This window comes from Argentina silus (assembly GCF_951799395.1).
Source record: "Argentina silus genome assembly, chromosome: 10".
NCBI lineage: Eukaryota > Metazoa > Chordata > Actinopteri > Argentiniformes > Argentinidae > Argentina > Argentina silus.
The window spans coordinates 11,162,739-11,177,937 of record NC_139664.1 but is presented as its reverse complement, the minus strand read 5'-3'; the positions used below and the strand labels follow the sequence as shown (position 1 = coordinate 11,177,937).

Genomic DNA, 15,199 nt, shown 5'->3' with positions numbered 1-15,199 from the left:
AAGTTGATGGAATAAGGCAAGCAATTTTTACCTGGTTGCTATAGGGAAGCCCTTTTTAAACGAATTTAAACCTTTCATTCCTTCAGACACACAGACACAGGACCTCAGATTAGTCGTCCAACCCCTTCTATAAAACCATGGTGCAGCAACACACTCAGAGACAAAGCTAGAACGTGTTTCCAGTTCACCTTAATGTCATTAGCTACCTTCACAGTGAGCAAAACTGGGGATTTATAATATCATCTTGAAGTGAATAGAAGGACAGACAGCCATCTGACACAGTACAATAGACAGATACATATTTAAAGCTTAAGGAGCACCTTATTGAGCCCACCTATCTCATGCTGAGCTCTCATGCTCAAGAAATGCTGACGTCTGGAATATTAGCTGCAATATTAGCTCCCTTCCCCTCCATTTAGACATACGTGTGAGACACGTTAGGCACAGTCACTGCAGTGTGTCCGACAGTCAGTGTCTCGCTGGTGTGTGAACGGTATCACTGAGACCTCAATATGGCTATTCTACCCTCTGGTATCACAGAGGACAAAGTGCATAGACAGCTATATGATCCCTCCACTTGCCTGTGGAGCGTGCTTGCTCCTTCATTCTGATGAACACAGTGCTGTAAGGTCATGCTCAGAGATCAACATTCTCTTCCTTAGAGAAAGCAAAGTTGTGGTCAACATAAAAGGGAATATTGAGATTCACTGCTGGAAGATTTTAGTTAGAACATGCAGGGGGTATTATAGATTTCTCTCCTCAGCAAACACGCACGCACGCACGCACGCAGCACGCACGCACACTCACACACCACACACACACATACATAGATGAACGTACCTACGCACGTATGCACACAAACACACACACAGAGGGAGAGAGAGAAAGTAAGAGAGAGACACATCTCAGCCTGTCTGTGGGGGAGCTACATGGATGGAGAGGTCAGAGTTCAAATGGAAGGTCAGCATTTTCCTCACTTGTCAGCTGGCTTTGCCTTCACAGGCAAAATGAGTCCCTGACAAAATCAACAGCAGGCACACAGTGTCAATGTTACATGGAGACTGTGAAAAACAATTAGTTAAAGGCTTCAATGGAAAAGTTAATGAAAAATAAGGTATTTTAAACAATCGTCATTCTCTTGCATTTAGTAACAAAAGACATTGAGAGAAATTCAGGCACATTGTGACACTTGGAAAGCATAGACTAAAACTGCACCTTGTTAGAAATAGTAAAACACTATATGCCAATTGTGGGATAAAAAATGTGTCCCCACCCAATCATTCCATATAGTCTGTTCAACAAAGACTGACAGACAAATTCATACCAATCAACTCTCTCACCTGAAATTCCAACTCATATCTCTCTACTGTATGTCTGTCATCTGTCACAACCTCATGGTACTGAGACAGACAAACACAGTCACATTGGAATGTCAAGGTCATTTGGAATCGGACGCTGAATCCAGAACAATGGATCTTAAACACAGCGATACACTACAGAGGCCTCTTTTAAAGATTCAGTTGGTCCAGGAAAGTGGAGGGGTTAGGTTGAACCTCCTAAGCTGCCTTGCTGGTGTCACAGTGCAGAGTAGTAATATGGCTGTAACAGCAAAGCATATCCTTGTAGGCCAAGCAGGTTGGCCATAATGGTCCTACAATGGACGTGATGGTCAATACTAGGATGTATTGCTTCGATTTTGAACATATGGTATTTTCACTATCATACAATCTTTCATTATACTCTCCAATGAAGGCTTGGTTAACAGTCATGAACCTTTCTAGAAAAAGAGCATCTTTCAATATAAACACCAGTTTTGGTTCTCTGGTCATTATCAAAGTGATAGCATATCATGGCAACAGTTCGACTTGGTTAGAAAAACAACGTGGAGGCAGAAGCATCCCATACACTCACTCAGTATCTCATCACGTATATGACTCACATACCCTGCATGATACTGTAACACTGTTACCAACCAACAGTACACATCACATATCAGTATGCGACACCTACAGTTTGATCTGACACTCATACTCTGACTCTGTTAGAATCTGACACACACGATACATCAGTCACACAGAGATGACGTTCTGTGGCTTGTGTCCCTTTGCTATGGTTCCGTGACCACAGAGACCCGTCGGGTTTGTACCAGAGGTATGACACAACAATAATGTCACACCACGTGTTAATGCTGCATGAATTGCAAAACTCCCTTTAAGCTAAGTACAAATCAAAAAAATGCAGATAAAAAAATAGACAAACATAGAGACAAATCAAAAGACAAACCAGGAAACATTTATGAGTTAATGAAGGGACTATAAAAATACATAGCTGTATAAAGAGCAGCCTTGCAGGCTTCAGAGGTTTCTCTTGACGGGGTCCTGAAGGAGGAGGCAGCGCGTGCGTCCATACTGACAGCCCTCGGAGAGCAGGGGTGGGTTACGGGGATGGGGGTACGGTCTGGGGGTAGGGGGCTAGTCTCTCTTGTCTCTAGTGGATGGGGTTGATGTCTGTGCGGTGGTTGGGCTGCCCGTGCACAGTACTGCCCCCTACTGCTGTGGTGGAGGTGGTGATGGTGTTGTGCTGGATGACCTGCTGGGAGCAGGCTTGGTCTGGACTGCCTGCTGGACTGCTCTCTGGACCTGAGGGGAGAGCAGAGAGATCATTGAGTAGGATGTACCTACAATATACTGTATCTACAGACTTGTGTGTGTGCATCTGTGTGTGTGTGTGTGTGTGTGTGTGTGTGTGTGTGTGTGTGTGTGTGTGTGTGTGTGTGTGTGTGTGTGTGTGTATATGTGAGTGCGTGCGCGTGTGTGGGTGAGTGTGTGGGTGTTTGTGGGTGGGTGTGTGTGTTAGTTTAATCGATATGCATCTTCAATAGAATGACACTCAATCTCAACAAAGTTCTATTCTTAAGCTTTTACACATTCCTTCTAAATAAACACAGACCAAAATCTTCAATTATTAAAACACCTCTTTATTATCAAAAAAATATAATTGTTACATTTATATACAGTATGAATTTATATACACTGAATTTTGTCTCACTGATGTATTTTCACCAGTTTTCCACAAAAAATCATTAATCAACAGTACACAAATGGAAAAGTAAATCATTTATCCCTGAAAACATGTCAGATTAATTTTCAACATATGAGGACTGACATCTGAACACAGAGGAGACTCATCAATGAGAGTCCCTCCCAGCCCAGTCTGGTCCAGCCTGCCCTCTCTATAAAGGAGCCTTTGACTGAGGAGGAAAGTGAGGCTGATTTTCCTCTCGTCTGCTGAAGCCGCACAGGGAGGTGCCTTCTCCTAATTACATGGAAATGTCACTCGTATCCATATCAGAGGGTGGGGCTCTGATGTCATGCACTGCTGCGCTGAGGAACAGTCCAATAATCAGTGGGAGCCGGGGACGTACATGGGAGTTTGGACGCCGTTCGGCAGTCTGTGCCGTCATTCTCCTCCTGAGGAGACACCGCAGCATCCATGCGGTGTGGCCCTGTCCCCCTCTGATGGAAAAATAGGCCTCATAGGGGTTTCAAACTACTAGCTCCCATCCCAGGTCCACTCCTACCTCCCCTGCATCCATGATACAGTGAGGGTGCCTGCAGACACTCAGTGTGATCCATATGCCAGGAGAACACTCCTGCAGGGAGTGTGAGAGCTGGACAAGAGCATATGGGAGTGGGGTGTCTTGACAGTCGCCCTTTCCTGTACTCCCTACTGAGTATCCTCAGGACTGTTTCACCCTCACTTCCACAGACATTGTACAGTTCCTTTGACAAGAGAACTGGAGGGGGATTTCTATGCAGGGTTATCTGCAAAGTGGTGATAAGGCACACAGATGAGTGTGTGTTTGAGTGTAAGTGTGTGTGTGTCTTTCAGTATAAGTGTGTGTGAGCTACTCACTGAGGTAACCTTGGGAATCTTTCTGCATAGTGGTGATTGGACAGTCCTTGTGGGTGAGGAGGAGCTGCTTGAGTTGGGTCACCTCATTCTTCAGCATAGTCACCTCGTTCTGAAACACAACAGACACCTAGATTATTACAGACACCTTTATTACTAAGGACAAATAAATAGGACATGATTAATTAATCATAAATTGAAATGAATGAAGATCTTTTTCACTGATTTCCCTGAACTAATGAAACAAATCTTAAACAATAGGAACATTTTATTTGATGGCTCACTGCAAACCTCACAAACAATATTTTGTATTCTTACTGTAATTAAGTTTGCTGTGATTGCGAAAAAACCTTATGCCAAAGATTCTGGGATTAAGATAAAATGGTAACAACATAAAACGTACTGTGTGGGAAATAAATGAAATCTCTCTCTGTTAAGCACGCACATGTTTGGTGGATGTTTTAGGATTTCTGGTATAAATCAATGACATATTTTACAGCCATCTCATTTGTGGGTGAGTTTGTGGGTGAATGCCTCCTGAACCAAAACAAGCCCATACAACAGACTGAGGGAGTGCCAGTATGTCTGAGTTTATTCTGTACCAGTTCTCCTCTGAGGCAAGACACAAGAAAGAACAACAAACTAATTAAACTAATTCGGTTGTATACTGTAGTCTGCATGACATTTAGATAGGCTGGGTACCAGGAGTTGAGAAGCAGATTGCCTGTATACAGTACGGAGCATATTGGGCCATAGTTTATTGGAGTAGAATCCTGCTAACATGACGCTCTGTGGTAAACCTTTCTTACTCCCAGCTATTTGAAGGCACTAGCCTGGTCCAATGATAAGAAGGCTACAATCCATGTTCAGTTTGTACCTGCAACTGCATGTTGGTTTGGGTGAGCTCTTCCGCTTTCTTCTCCAGAGAAATTACCCACACTTTTCTCTTCTGTCGGCATCTCGTGGCTGCCGCTCGATTTCGCTCCAGAAACTTCCGCCGGCGCTCGTCCGGGTCCTCGTCCATCACCCGCCTGCGGCGCCCTCCGCTGGGGGGCGGGGAGTGCAGTGTCTGTGTGGGCTGCATCTGCTGTGCTGCTGGGGACAACTGCAACGAAGGGAGAGGACAAACATAGGTTAACAATAAGGACCTTCAAAATAGCTTTACATCTCCCCTCAATCCAAGTACCATGTCAGTTCTATCCTTTATTTCAAGGTCCCATTTGAAAGCCACTTACGTCTTATGACTATCTCAGCACCATGCCAATCAAACTCTACATTACGTGCCCACAACCCCCCACCTTTTACTGGACATCCTGGCACCCTGACAGCCCTGGAAACAAGCCAATCTCCTGTCTGCTGTCACCCTTGCATCGTCTGAGGCCCTCCCTCCCCCTGACCAAGTGCCCATACATTACCTCCTGCAGCTATTCCATGTCTGGCTACTTCCCTAAAAACAACATCTGCCCACGCCATGTGCCGTGGCCGGTACCCCGGCTGTGGGGGCGTCGGGAGGCAGTGAGTGGACTGATTCACAGGCCTGCCTGCCTGCCTGCCCGCCTTGTTAAAGAGGTGTCAGGACACAGTTTTCCACCGCCCACTTCTACTCAGACTAATACTTACAGACGCTCAGTCAAAAGGCCTGTTTCTAAAACTGTATGCCCACTGACTGATCTTGACATAAACTTGGCAAGGTCAAGTGTTTTCAGTCTTCAGATCATTACCATTTTTAGGGGGGACCATGGAAAATACAAGCTGCTTTGATGGCTGCTGTGTATACAGTGAGTGTTGTTTTAGTTTTTAAATGGAATATTTGTAACATAAATTGGTTTTCATGGTCTTGTTCTAAAGTCTATATGGACAAATTCATGGTATTAGAGTGAGCTTTGACCTTGACGTGTCACACCAGGATATCACTGATTTCCATCACTTCATCTCTGAGTGAAGTGTTTTAATCAATCTCAAATAAAGAGGTAGAGAATATATAGGCCTACGGTGTGATCCTTAAGCTGTGTGGTTGAAGCCAGAGATAGAACACCAGGCCCTCTACTGATCTAACTCTATGGTTGAGGCTCTGTGGACCTGCCTGAGACACCTGGAACATGGTGTGACTACTGAAGCTTCATGTACAGTGCTGCTTGAAAGTATGTGAACCCCTTGTGCAATATATTTTAGTTTTTACCATGAAATCTTTATTTAATCAGAACCAGTCTTTTTTATCTCACATAACAGGTTTATATTTATCAATTGTTGGTTTAGAGGACATTATGCGTGTAGTAGAAAAACTAAATTATAAAGAAATTAGTGCAGGTGCAAAAATAAGTGAACCTCAAGTTGCATTGGTTAAATCAAGTAGGTAAGTAGAATCAGATGGGTAAATAATTGGGTACCAAATGAACCAATCAAAGGTGAGATCTTTAGGAAAGAGTTTGGGCGGGACTCTGATAAATAGAGATAAGAAACATGGTCAGTTTTGTATTACCTATACAGGTGAATGCAAAACACACCATGCCGAGAGGAAAGGAGATCTCAGAGGACATCAGGAAGAGGGTAGTGAGAGCACATCAGTCTGGGGAAGGCTATAAAATCATCTCAACAAGATTTGACCTCCATCAGTCCACTGTGAGGCAAATAATTTACAAATGGAGGGCATTTAACATGACAGCAACTCGCCCTAGAAGTGGACGCCCTTCCAAAATATCTCCAAGAGCCACAAGAAAAATAATAAATCAGATAAAAGCCAACCCAAACATAACATCTAGAGATTTGCAGATCTCCCTTGCTGCATCTCAGGTAACTGTGCATGCTTCAACAATAAGAAGAACACATGACATTCATGGGAGGGTTGCTAGGAAGAAGCCTCTGCTGTCAAAAAAGAACCAAACTGCCTGTCTTAACTTTGCCAGAGACCACCTGGACAAGGCTGAAGGTTTCTGGAAGACCGTTCTCTGGACAGATGAGTCCAAAATTGACCTTTTTGGTCACAATCAAAACCACTAAGTTTGGCGAAAACCCAACACTGCCTACACCAAAAGAACCTTATCTTAACAAGCCTGGTGTTGAGAATGTCAAGATTTGGGGCTGCTTTTCCTCCTCTGGACCTGGACGACTCCACATCATTAAGGGAACCATAAATTCTGAGGTATACCAGGAGATTTTTGAACAGTCATCAGTCAAGGAGCTAAAGCTGGGCTGAAAATGGGTCTTCCAACAAGACAACAACCAAAAGCATTCAAGCAAATCTATCAAAGAATGGCTCAGGAGAAAGGTTTGTGTTTTGGATTGGCCAAGTCAAAGTTCTGACCTAAATCCAATCGAGATGCTGTGGCAGGACCTGAAGCGGGTAGTTCATGCCAGACATCCCTCAAACCTCACTCAACTGGCTGAGTTCTGTAAGGAGGAGTGGGCAAAAATCCCTCAAAACAGATGTAAGAGACTGATTAGTGGCTACACGAGACGTTTACCCCAAGTTATCGCTGCTAATGGAGGTGCCACAAGCTATTGACTAAAGAGGTTCACATATTTTTGCACACATGAGTTTTTGTTCAATAATATATTATATTTTTTTGTTTGTGCCCTTTATTTGGAATGTCTTTATTACGAATTGGGGTTTAGATAAAGATTTTATAAGTTCATTTTAATATTTTATACAAAAATAATGACCATCCCTGTGGGTTTCAAGCAGCACTGTACATAATGGTAACCTGGTGCATCTGGGTGTGGGACATAGTTTCCAACCAAGAGTCCTGAGATTCCTTTACAACTGCCAGTTTACAGCCTCTCCGTGACCCTTCCATCCACTGCAGGCTTCTGACACTGACCTGTGGCTGACCAACCTCAAAGGAAAAACTAACCTTCATGTCTGTTGCCAGGAAACTCCTTGGCAGTATGGTCACGGCAGGGGAAAATGTGTTTGACCAGTGCTTTACAGAGAATTTGAAATATAATTTTCCCTGCTGCATTTACACTTGACCACTAATGACTGTCTACTTGACTATCTGTCCAATGGGCCACTAAACTACTGTTTTGGTTTGGTTTTGGTACAGTAGGTACCTTTGGCTCCACAAGTGGTTTTGGTGGGTACAGTGTTGGTGTTGTGGAACCTGTGGTTTTGGTGAGAACCTTTGGCTTGGCAACAGAAGCGGTTTTGGCATTTACCTTTTGGGTTTTACTTGTGTATATACTTGTGGGAAATAACGTTTTGGTGCTTACCTGCGAGCCTGGTCCCGAGTGCATTTGATGGGGTGAGGTCTGATGCGGGTGCCCTTGATGGAGGTGAGATGGGTGGGAGTTGTGGTGGGGGTTGTGTCCCTGGGGGTGGTGGTGCCCACTCTGCTGGCCGTGACCCTGGCCGTGGTTATGGTGGTGGTGGCCGTGGTGCTGGTAGGCGTGGGGAGGGGCCTGCATGTGCTGGTGAGGGTGGGAGTGCATGTGATGGTGGCCCCCCTGCTCCTGTCGTGATGACATCATCTCCATCATGTGACCCATGGTGTTCATGTTGCCGTTGGAGATGGTGCCCGGGTGGTGTGCGAGTGCAGCCTTCAGCCTCTGTGGAGAAACAGCCACAATTTACTATCATTCACAATAGTGTGTCCCTTTCCCAGTGTCTATCAGTAGGTCAATTGGCAGCAGGTACTATAGACTTGTGTTGACTGTGAGATGATATACTGCTTCATAAATCAACCCACATGTCAGAGGAACATTGCTGACAATTTCCCCCTCCCCCCATACTTCCCTCCCTCCCTCCCTCTCTCTTCCTCTCAGAGCACATGTGCAAGTGTCTCTCTCTCTCCAGGTCTACCTGGAAGGCTGCCCAGGAGAGGAACCACTGGCGAGGATTGAGCCTCAGGCTGGTCTTCCCAGTGTTTACCCAGCAGCAGGTTTGTTGCTTTAACCGTGTGGTCTACTTAAGACTCACTGAGCAGGGTGTCACTGAACTGGCCAGAGTCTGGGACCAGAGAGAGGCTTTCTCAATGCACTTGTGTTCCTCATGTTTACCGGACCCTACCACTCCTCAAGTATCTGTTTTTCTGGGCATCGCTTAAAGGCAACCTCAAGGATAGAAAAAATCATAATCCAAACATACCAAAATATGTCTGCAGGTCTGATCTGTTGAAAACGAACATAGACATAATAAAAAGCCATGTCTGCACCCTTTCATTTAACTGTTCCGTTTTTATACTGAAAACGTTTTTGGAATAACAGTTTGTGAGAGTGTGGAGGCTGCAACTGCCAGGATAATTAATGCGGCTTTGTTGTGAAAGGTGCACAGTTTTCATAAAGGTTTAGTGTCAATGGGTTTCTCATACACAGGGTCTCATAACATGAGGTTTTACTAATGGCACGAAACGTACAAACTTACTCACTAATAGCATCAATCCATTCATTTCAATGGTATTCTTGCTAATTCATCCAAATCTTTCGATCTCCTTCATTTTCCATTGTCTTTCCTAGCATTCTTTCTCTCTCTCTCTCTCTCTCTCTCTCTCTCTTTCTCCTTCTCTTGCTCTCCCTTTATCCTTCTCTCTCTCTATTCCCTCTCTCTCTCTGTCCCTTCCCCCATCGCTCCCCAGCTGCTGTCAGTCAGTCCAGGCTGCGTCCAGGGCTCCACATCTTTAACAACCTTCACATTCATGATTCCCACAGGGAATAGCAGCCAGCTGGCCTGGATCACAACGTTGGGCCACGACCAGAGCACAACATCAGCCCTCCTCTCCCCTCCCCTATTCTCTTCTCCTCCCCCACACCTCCCTCTCTCACACCCTCCTTTGGTGGAAGGCTGTCTAGGATGAGGGATGAGGCATACTCTACTGAATCATTCCAGAAATGAGCAGAACAAAACAACAACACACTCTCACCTATTTGATACACACATCTGACAATACTGTACATCGAGTAGGAATCTTTGAGTGATAAGAAGTGGCCATTCATCTTCATCAAGCCTATCATTTACTTGTATCTATGCAACAGCTCAGAAACCAGCACAGTGAAACCATCAGCCTGTCAAGCCTGTTTCTGACAGAGAAGTTTCTGCCTCCCATACCAGGGAGCACCCAGCATAGCAATTTATTTCAGAGGTTAAGCAATGGCATCTTTCTCTAAACATTGTTTCTTCAATGAATAGGATAGTCAGTGCTGCCACATGCAGTCTATTCTTTGTAGACCCTGCTAAAACTTTTGCAACCTTCACTTCAGCATCATCATTATCCTCCACCATCATCATCGCCCCCAGAGCAGTTAGGCCACACTATAATCCTCCACTCAGACACCTCTACCACAACCTCAGCAACACTACTCATAGAGCCTTACCCGTCTGTGACCAATGAGGCTGGGGTGAATATCACAGAACCCAGCCTCAAACACAGTGGGATGCCTCAGGCCTGCAGCTGTCCACTGCCTCAGAGGGCACCAGGCAACAGTGGGACCCAAGGTGTTCCTGAGGTCCAAGGCTTTGCTGGTTAAAATTAATCTGTCTGTCTGTCTGTCTGTCTGTCTGTCTGTCTGTCTGACCAAGGCAGGGGAAGGAACATGAATGTAAGAATTAAAAACAAAAACAATGTTGTTTTTTTCTTCTAAATATAGGAAAGCACTGACTCCCAACAATGACTGCATGATTCATTTTCTTACTTACTGCGAGAGACACATAAAAAACAAAAGGCAATAGACATCATATTCACCAGTGCTGACAAGGACATCTTCCATGTGTGTCTAGAGGTGTCATCTGAGGCTGACAGGCCACAAAAACACCTCCTCTATAGCCTACAGCTTGTCAATCAACACCCACACAGGGCCCTCCCCTGCGATAGAGGGAGCCAATCAGCCACATGCCTTTCTCCCGCCACTCAATCACAGCAGGCAATCTCTTGAGCGTTCCCACAAAGCAAAGCAGAGGCCAGTGGAATGTGCCTGCCTGCCTATCCACCACTGTCTGCTCTGCTCTGCTTTGCAGCCTCACTAATGCGCTCTGAGTGTGGGTGAGACAACCATCTGGGGCTGGGGGGCTGGGGAGCTGGGGGGCTGGGGCTGGGGCTGGGGCTGGGGGGCTGGGACTGGGGCTGGGGCTGGGGCTGGGGCTGGGGCTGGGGCTGGGGCTGGGGCTGGGGAGCTGGGGGGCTGGGGCTGGGGCTGGGGCTGGGGCTGGGGCTGGGGCTGGGGAGCTGGGGGGCTGGGGCTGAGGCTGCGGCTGCGGCTGGGACTGCCTGGCTCCATGCCAGCCAGGCGTCAGGGGAGTGGGGCAGGGAAGGCGAGGGGAGAGGCGGGGGAGTCGATGGCTCCCAGTCTCTCCTCCACTCAGTCGGTGAGTGTCCATTTATCACCCGCTCTGAGAGGTGTCCAGCTGGCAGGCTAGTGCTATCTGTTTATTAATTGAATTAGCCTGCATCAGAGGAGGCCCCAGTGTGTCACAGAACAGCGGCAGGTCAGAGAACCAGGGGCTGCTCAGCGGGCACCAGCACTGGGAGACTTACACTGACAGAGTTGAACGATATAACTCACATGTAAAGCATACTGTATAACTCACAACTGAGACAATCACACAGCACATTACTGAAGGTGGCGTGAAACATTTCACCCATAATACACACCTAACAAATGTGAACCATTATGTAGGTGAGAGGGCTGTACGATTAAAAACAAGAACTACACCTCACACCACATCAAATGAGAGAGTCTGGGAACAAAAGAGGTGAAGACAGATTCGTGCTGCTATTCATACTGTTACATACATTATAACATACAAAAGTTATACATTTACAGCAAGAGAAAAAGAAAGAAAGACAGAGAGAGAGAGAGAGAGAGAGAGAGAGAGAGAGAGAGAGAGAGAGAGAGAAAGAGAGATAGATAGTCTACCTTCACTGTGATACAGGCTAATTTTCTCTGGATACGTTCCTGCTCTGCTTCTCTCTGAAATCATCTGACATATCTTAGCCAAACGTTGCTCAGCTCAGCTCGGCCCAAACTTATTTCCCTGCATCCGGAACCACAGTGACGCAACTGAAGGGCTTTAACCAAGCGATGACAGGCAAACACCTTCATCAGGATCTATAATGCCCTTTTAACACATGGTTGTGTGTTCCCCAGACTCTGCTCATCATGAGGGCTTAACCACCACCTGCATTAACCTCTAATAACACACACATTTCTCCAGCGGCAACATGGATGCCACAGAAAACAGTCATTAAGTCAATGCAGGTGTGAGCCTGTGGTGGTGGCACAGCGTTCTCACAGAGGAGGATGGCAGAGAGTACGTCCTGAGGTTATACACTTTGTCTGCCCAGATTGACTGTCTTTACCAGCTTTCCAAACCTGTTGACCTCTTGCCAGGTTACCCTCATAAAGGAGGATTTTAATCTTAAGAGTCTAACCTGGTTAAATAAAGTTTACATTTAAAGACAATATAATATACAAAATGAATGTACAAAATTCACATTAGCTACGCAGAAAGTGCAACAATCACCAACATTTCTTACGAGTAGATACTGTAGCCTAGGTACTTTAGACCAGACTTAAAACTAACAATCAACAAAACTAACAACCTTAATAGATTTTCCACATTGTTAAAGCGTGGCCACATTGATAACATGCCTTAAAATAACAGCACTGATTCAGTCTGTTTTAGCCCAGAGGGGATCCATCTCCTCAGTGACCTCTAACCCCTGACCTCCTCAGCTCCTTTATCCCAGCCTTTTCTCATTTATGTGGTTTCAGGGGCAACCAGGTGATTGCACATTAATGATATTTATTAATGGCGGTTTCCTCTCTGACACGGGCCCTTTGAGTGATGTTCCTGTGAGTGCTCTGGGCACATCCTGAGAACACACTCAGGTTTCTCCTGGCCAAATGACTTCATATCTATTAACCCTGGAGTTAGGAGGAGAAAGAGAGAGCAGGGAGCAGGTACAAAAGGAAGAGACCATGCCTGCCTGAGGATGGGTAAATCAAGCCCAATGAGGTCAGGGTGAGCACTTTTATTCCCCTTAAAAGTGGAGCAGTGGGCTATCAGGGGACCCAAGGCCCTCTGGCACCTTAGAGTAGTTAGGGAAGATTTAACCAGGCCTCTCGAGTCAGTGTCACTCCCAAAGTGCTACAATATGATCACGGCTTTGAATGGAGAACTCTCTTCCTCTATGTACTGAGGAGACCACATAGCGAAGTTACAGTCCCAGTTATGTTTCAGCACTAAGTGTTGGGCTCACAGCGTGTTCAGCTAGTGTGTACAGTACCTTATGTGCACAGTATTTCTAATTGCATAATAAATCAAAGCTGTAACTTTCCTGGCAATAATCGTATAAAAAAATAAACCCCCTAGCCCTTAAACCCGGCATGGGTTCGCCATCTGCAGTGTAGAGCAAGAGTTTGACTGTGCTGCTGTGCCAAACACTAAGAGGGTCTAATTCCCCTCTCCTCAACCTCCACCACCACCTCTACCCACCAATGTCTGCCTGCGGTACCTACTCTACGTGCCCCAAAACTCCACGCCCCCCATTAGCGCACTTTTATTAGATTTCCCACTCGCCCTGAAAGGCAGTAACCCCCCGTCCCCCCCTCTCCCCCCCTTCTCCTCTCCATCTCCCCCCCCCCCCCCCCCCCCCGCTCCTCCACCCCCGCCCCCGCCCCACTACACTGGCCAAGAGCTGGGGACTGTTAAACTGATTTCCTCTGGGAGTAGCAAGGCAGACAGCCTGATGGGAGTGCTGCTCTGTAGTGTCGCTCCTTTGCTCCCCACTGGCTCTGTGGTTCTGGGCCGAGTCGAGTCGAGCAGAGCAGAACAGAGCAGAGCAGAGCCAGGCCTAGTACAGCTTCACTGTGGTTCCAGACGCAGAGGTAGAGACAGAGAGATGCAGACAGACGTGGTGTTCTGCCAGGCCAGACGCCCCTGGTGATGCTCATAGGAGCCGTACCGGCGTGGGCGCAGCAGCCAGAGGAGCCAGAGTGCTCCAAAGCATGCTCTCATACACTTGGCAGCCCCTCTCTCCTCCCTGTCAACCTAATGGAAGGGCCTCTGACTTTAGACTGTATATCCCCACTGTTTCCTCTTGTAAAGGCCTCCTTTAGAACAGCGTACATGGTTATCACTACACCCCTGCTATAATCAGAATCAGTGGGGCCACCTCAGAGAGAGAGAGAGGGAGAGAGATAAACACTAACGTATGACCTGACCAGCCCAATCAGGGACACAGAGCCTGAGGCTAATCTTAGAGGCAAACTGACAAGCGAGTGTAGAATGAAACCTGAAATGTTCTGCTTATAAAATGATCGATTTCAATCATTTTTATTTGACTTTTGTGTTAATAGGCACAGATTAAGTTTCTGTTTCTTCATATGTAGTTTTACAGATCCCTAGAATAACATTTGTGTTTTACTGACTGTGTATTTTGCAATGGCAGAAACAGAAAGGTTAACTGGGTCTGTTTTTTTCTGTTAGGAAATTGCAACCAGTACGCTTAAGATAACAAGAAAAGCCCTGCCTTTAGCTGGCCTCTCTAATGGTGTTAAAATTGTGTTTTTATTCAGTATGTGTTTGTCTTGTCAAATAAATTAACATGTCATGTATATAATTTAGGTTATTAGCGTTGGGAACCCATACAAATTTAGAGAGATAGATGACTGACACCCACAAGTATGTGTCCCTAAAATAGGCAAATGTATTGATGACATATGATGCTGGTTGCATTGACATACTCTATGATGCTGGTTGATACCTTTGCAAAAAAAAAAGGGGCTAGAAATAGAGCTGATAGATAGAGCTAATTGATAGAGCTAATGTTGTCATCCAACAAAGAACCACAAGTGTTTCCGTCTAACTGTGTATTTTGACCACACACATGTGGTTAGGATCATCCCTCTAGTGAGAGAGCGAGTGGCCTGTGTGGGGGCCCATCACCACCTCTGTCAGTGAGGGGCTCCGGTGGGCTCCGGGGGGCTCATCATGGTGGCTGGACTGTCCAGTCTGGCTCATCTGGTGATGGAGGCTGGTTTACCCAAGCCTGGCCCTACCGGAGCCCTGTCCCATTCACAGGCCCTGAACCGTGCCCAAATGGCCTTCACACACACGCCTCCCATCAGCACAGCTAAAACAACACGCAGTCATCCAAAGACAAACAGACTAGACACTCTGCTCCATGCCTGCTGCCCTCGACCCTCTCCCCCACACGAAAAATAAACTCAAACAGCTCTTTAAGAGTTTGAACCACAGACATACACAATTAACGTCCTTGTGTTCATATTTGTCATACAATAACATCAGCATCTCTTAATACAGTATCTATTGTGATTGACAAGGATTTTTCAA

At 46.1% G+C, this 15,199-nt stretch overlaps 1 protein-coding gene across 1 annotated transcript in view; it reads right to left on the bottom strand.

Moving 5' to 3' along the window:
- Positions 1–2,487: 2,487 nt before the first annotated feature.
- Positions 2,488–15,199, bottom strand: part of creb5b (cAMP responsive element binding protein 5b) — a gene marked incomplete at its 3' end in the record, with an annotated part of 41,007 nt that continues 28,295 nt past the window's right edge. The window contains exons 8-11 of the mRNA XM_083678348.1: positions 8,122–8,457; positions 4,790–5,017; positions 3,916–4,024; positions 2,488–2,639 (exon numbers count right to left, since the gene is read on the bottom strand). Of these exons, the coding sequence (XP_083534474.1) occupies positions 2,488–2,639; positions 3,916–4,024; positions 4,790–5,017; positions 8,122–8,457 (825 nt within the window). The remainder of the gene's footprint in view (positions 2,640–3,915; positions 4,025–4,789; positions 5,018–8,121; positions 8,458–15,199) is intronic.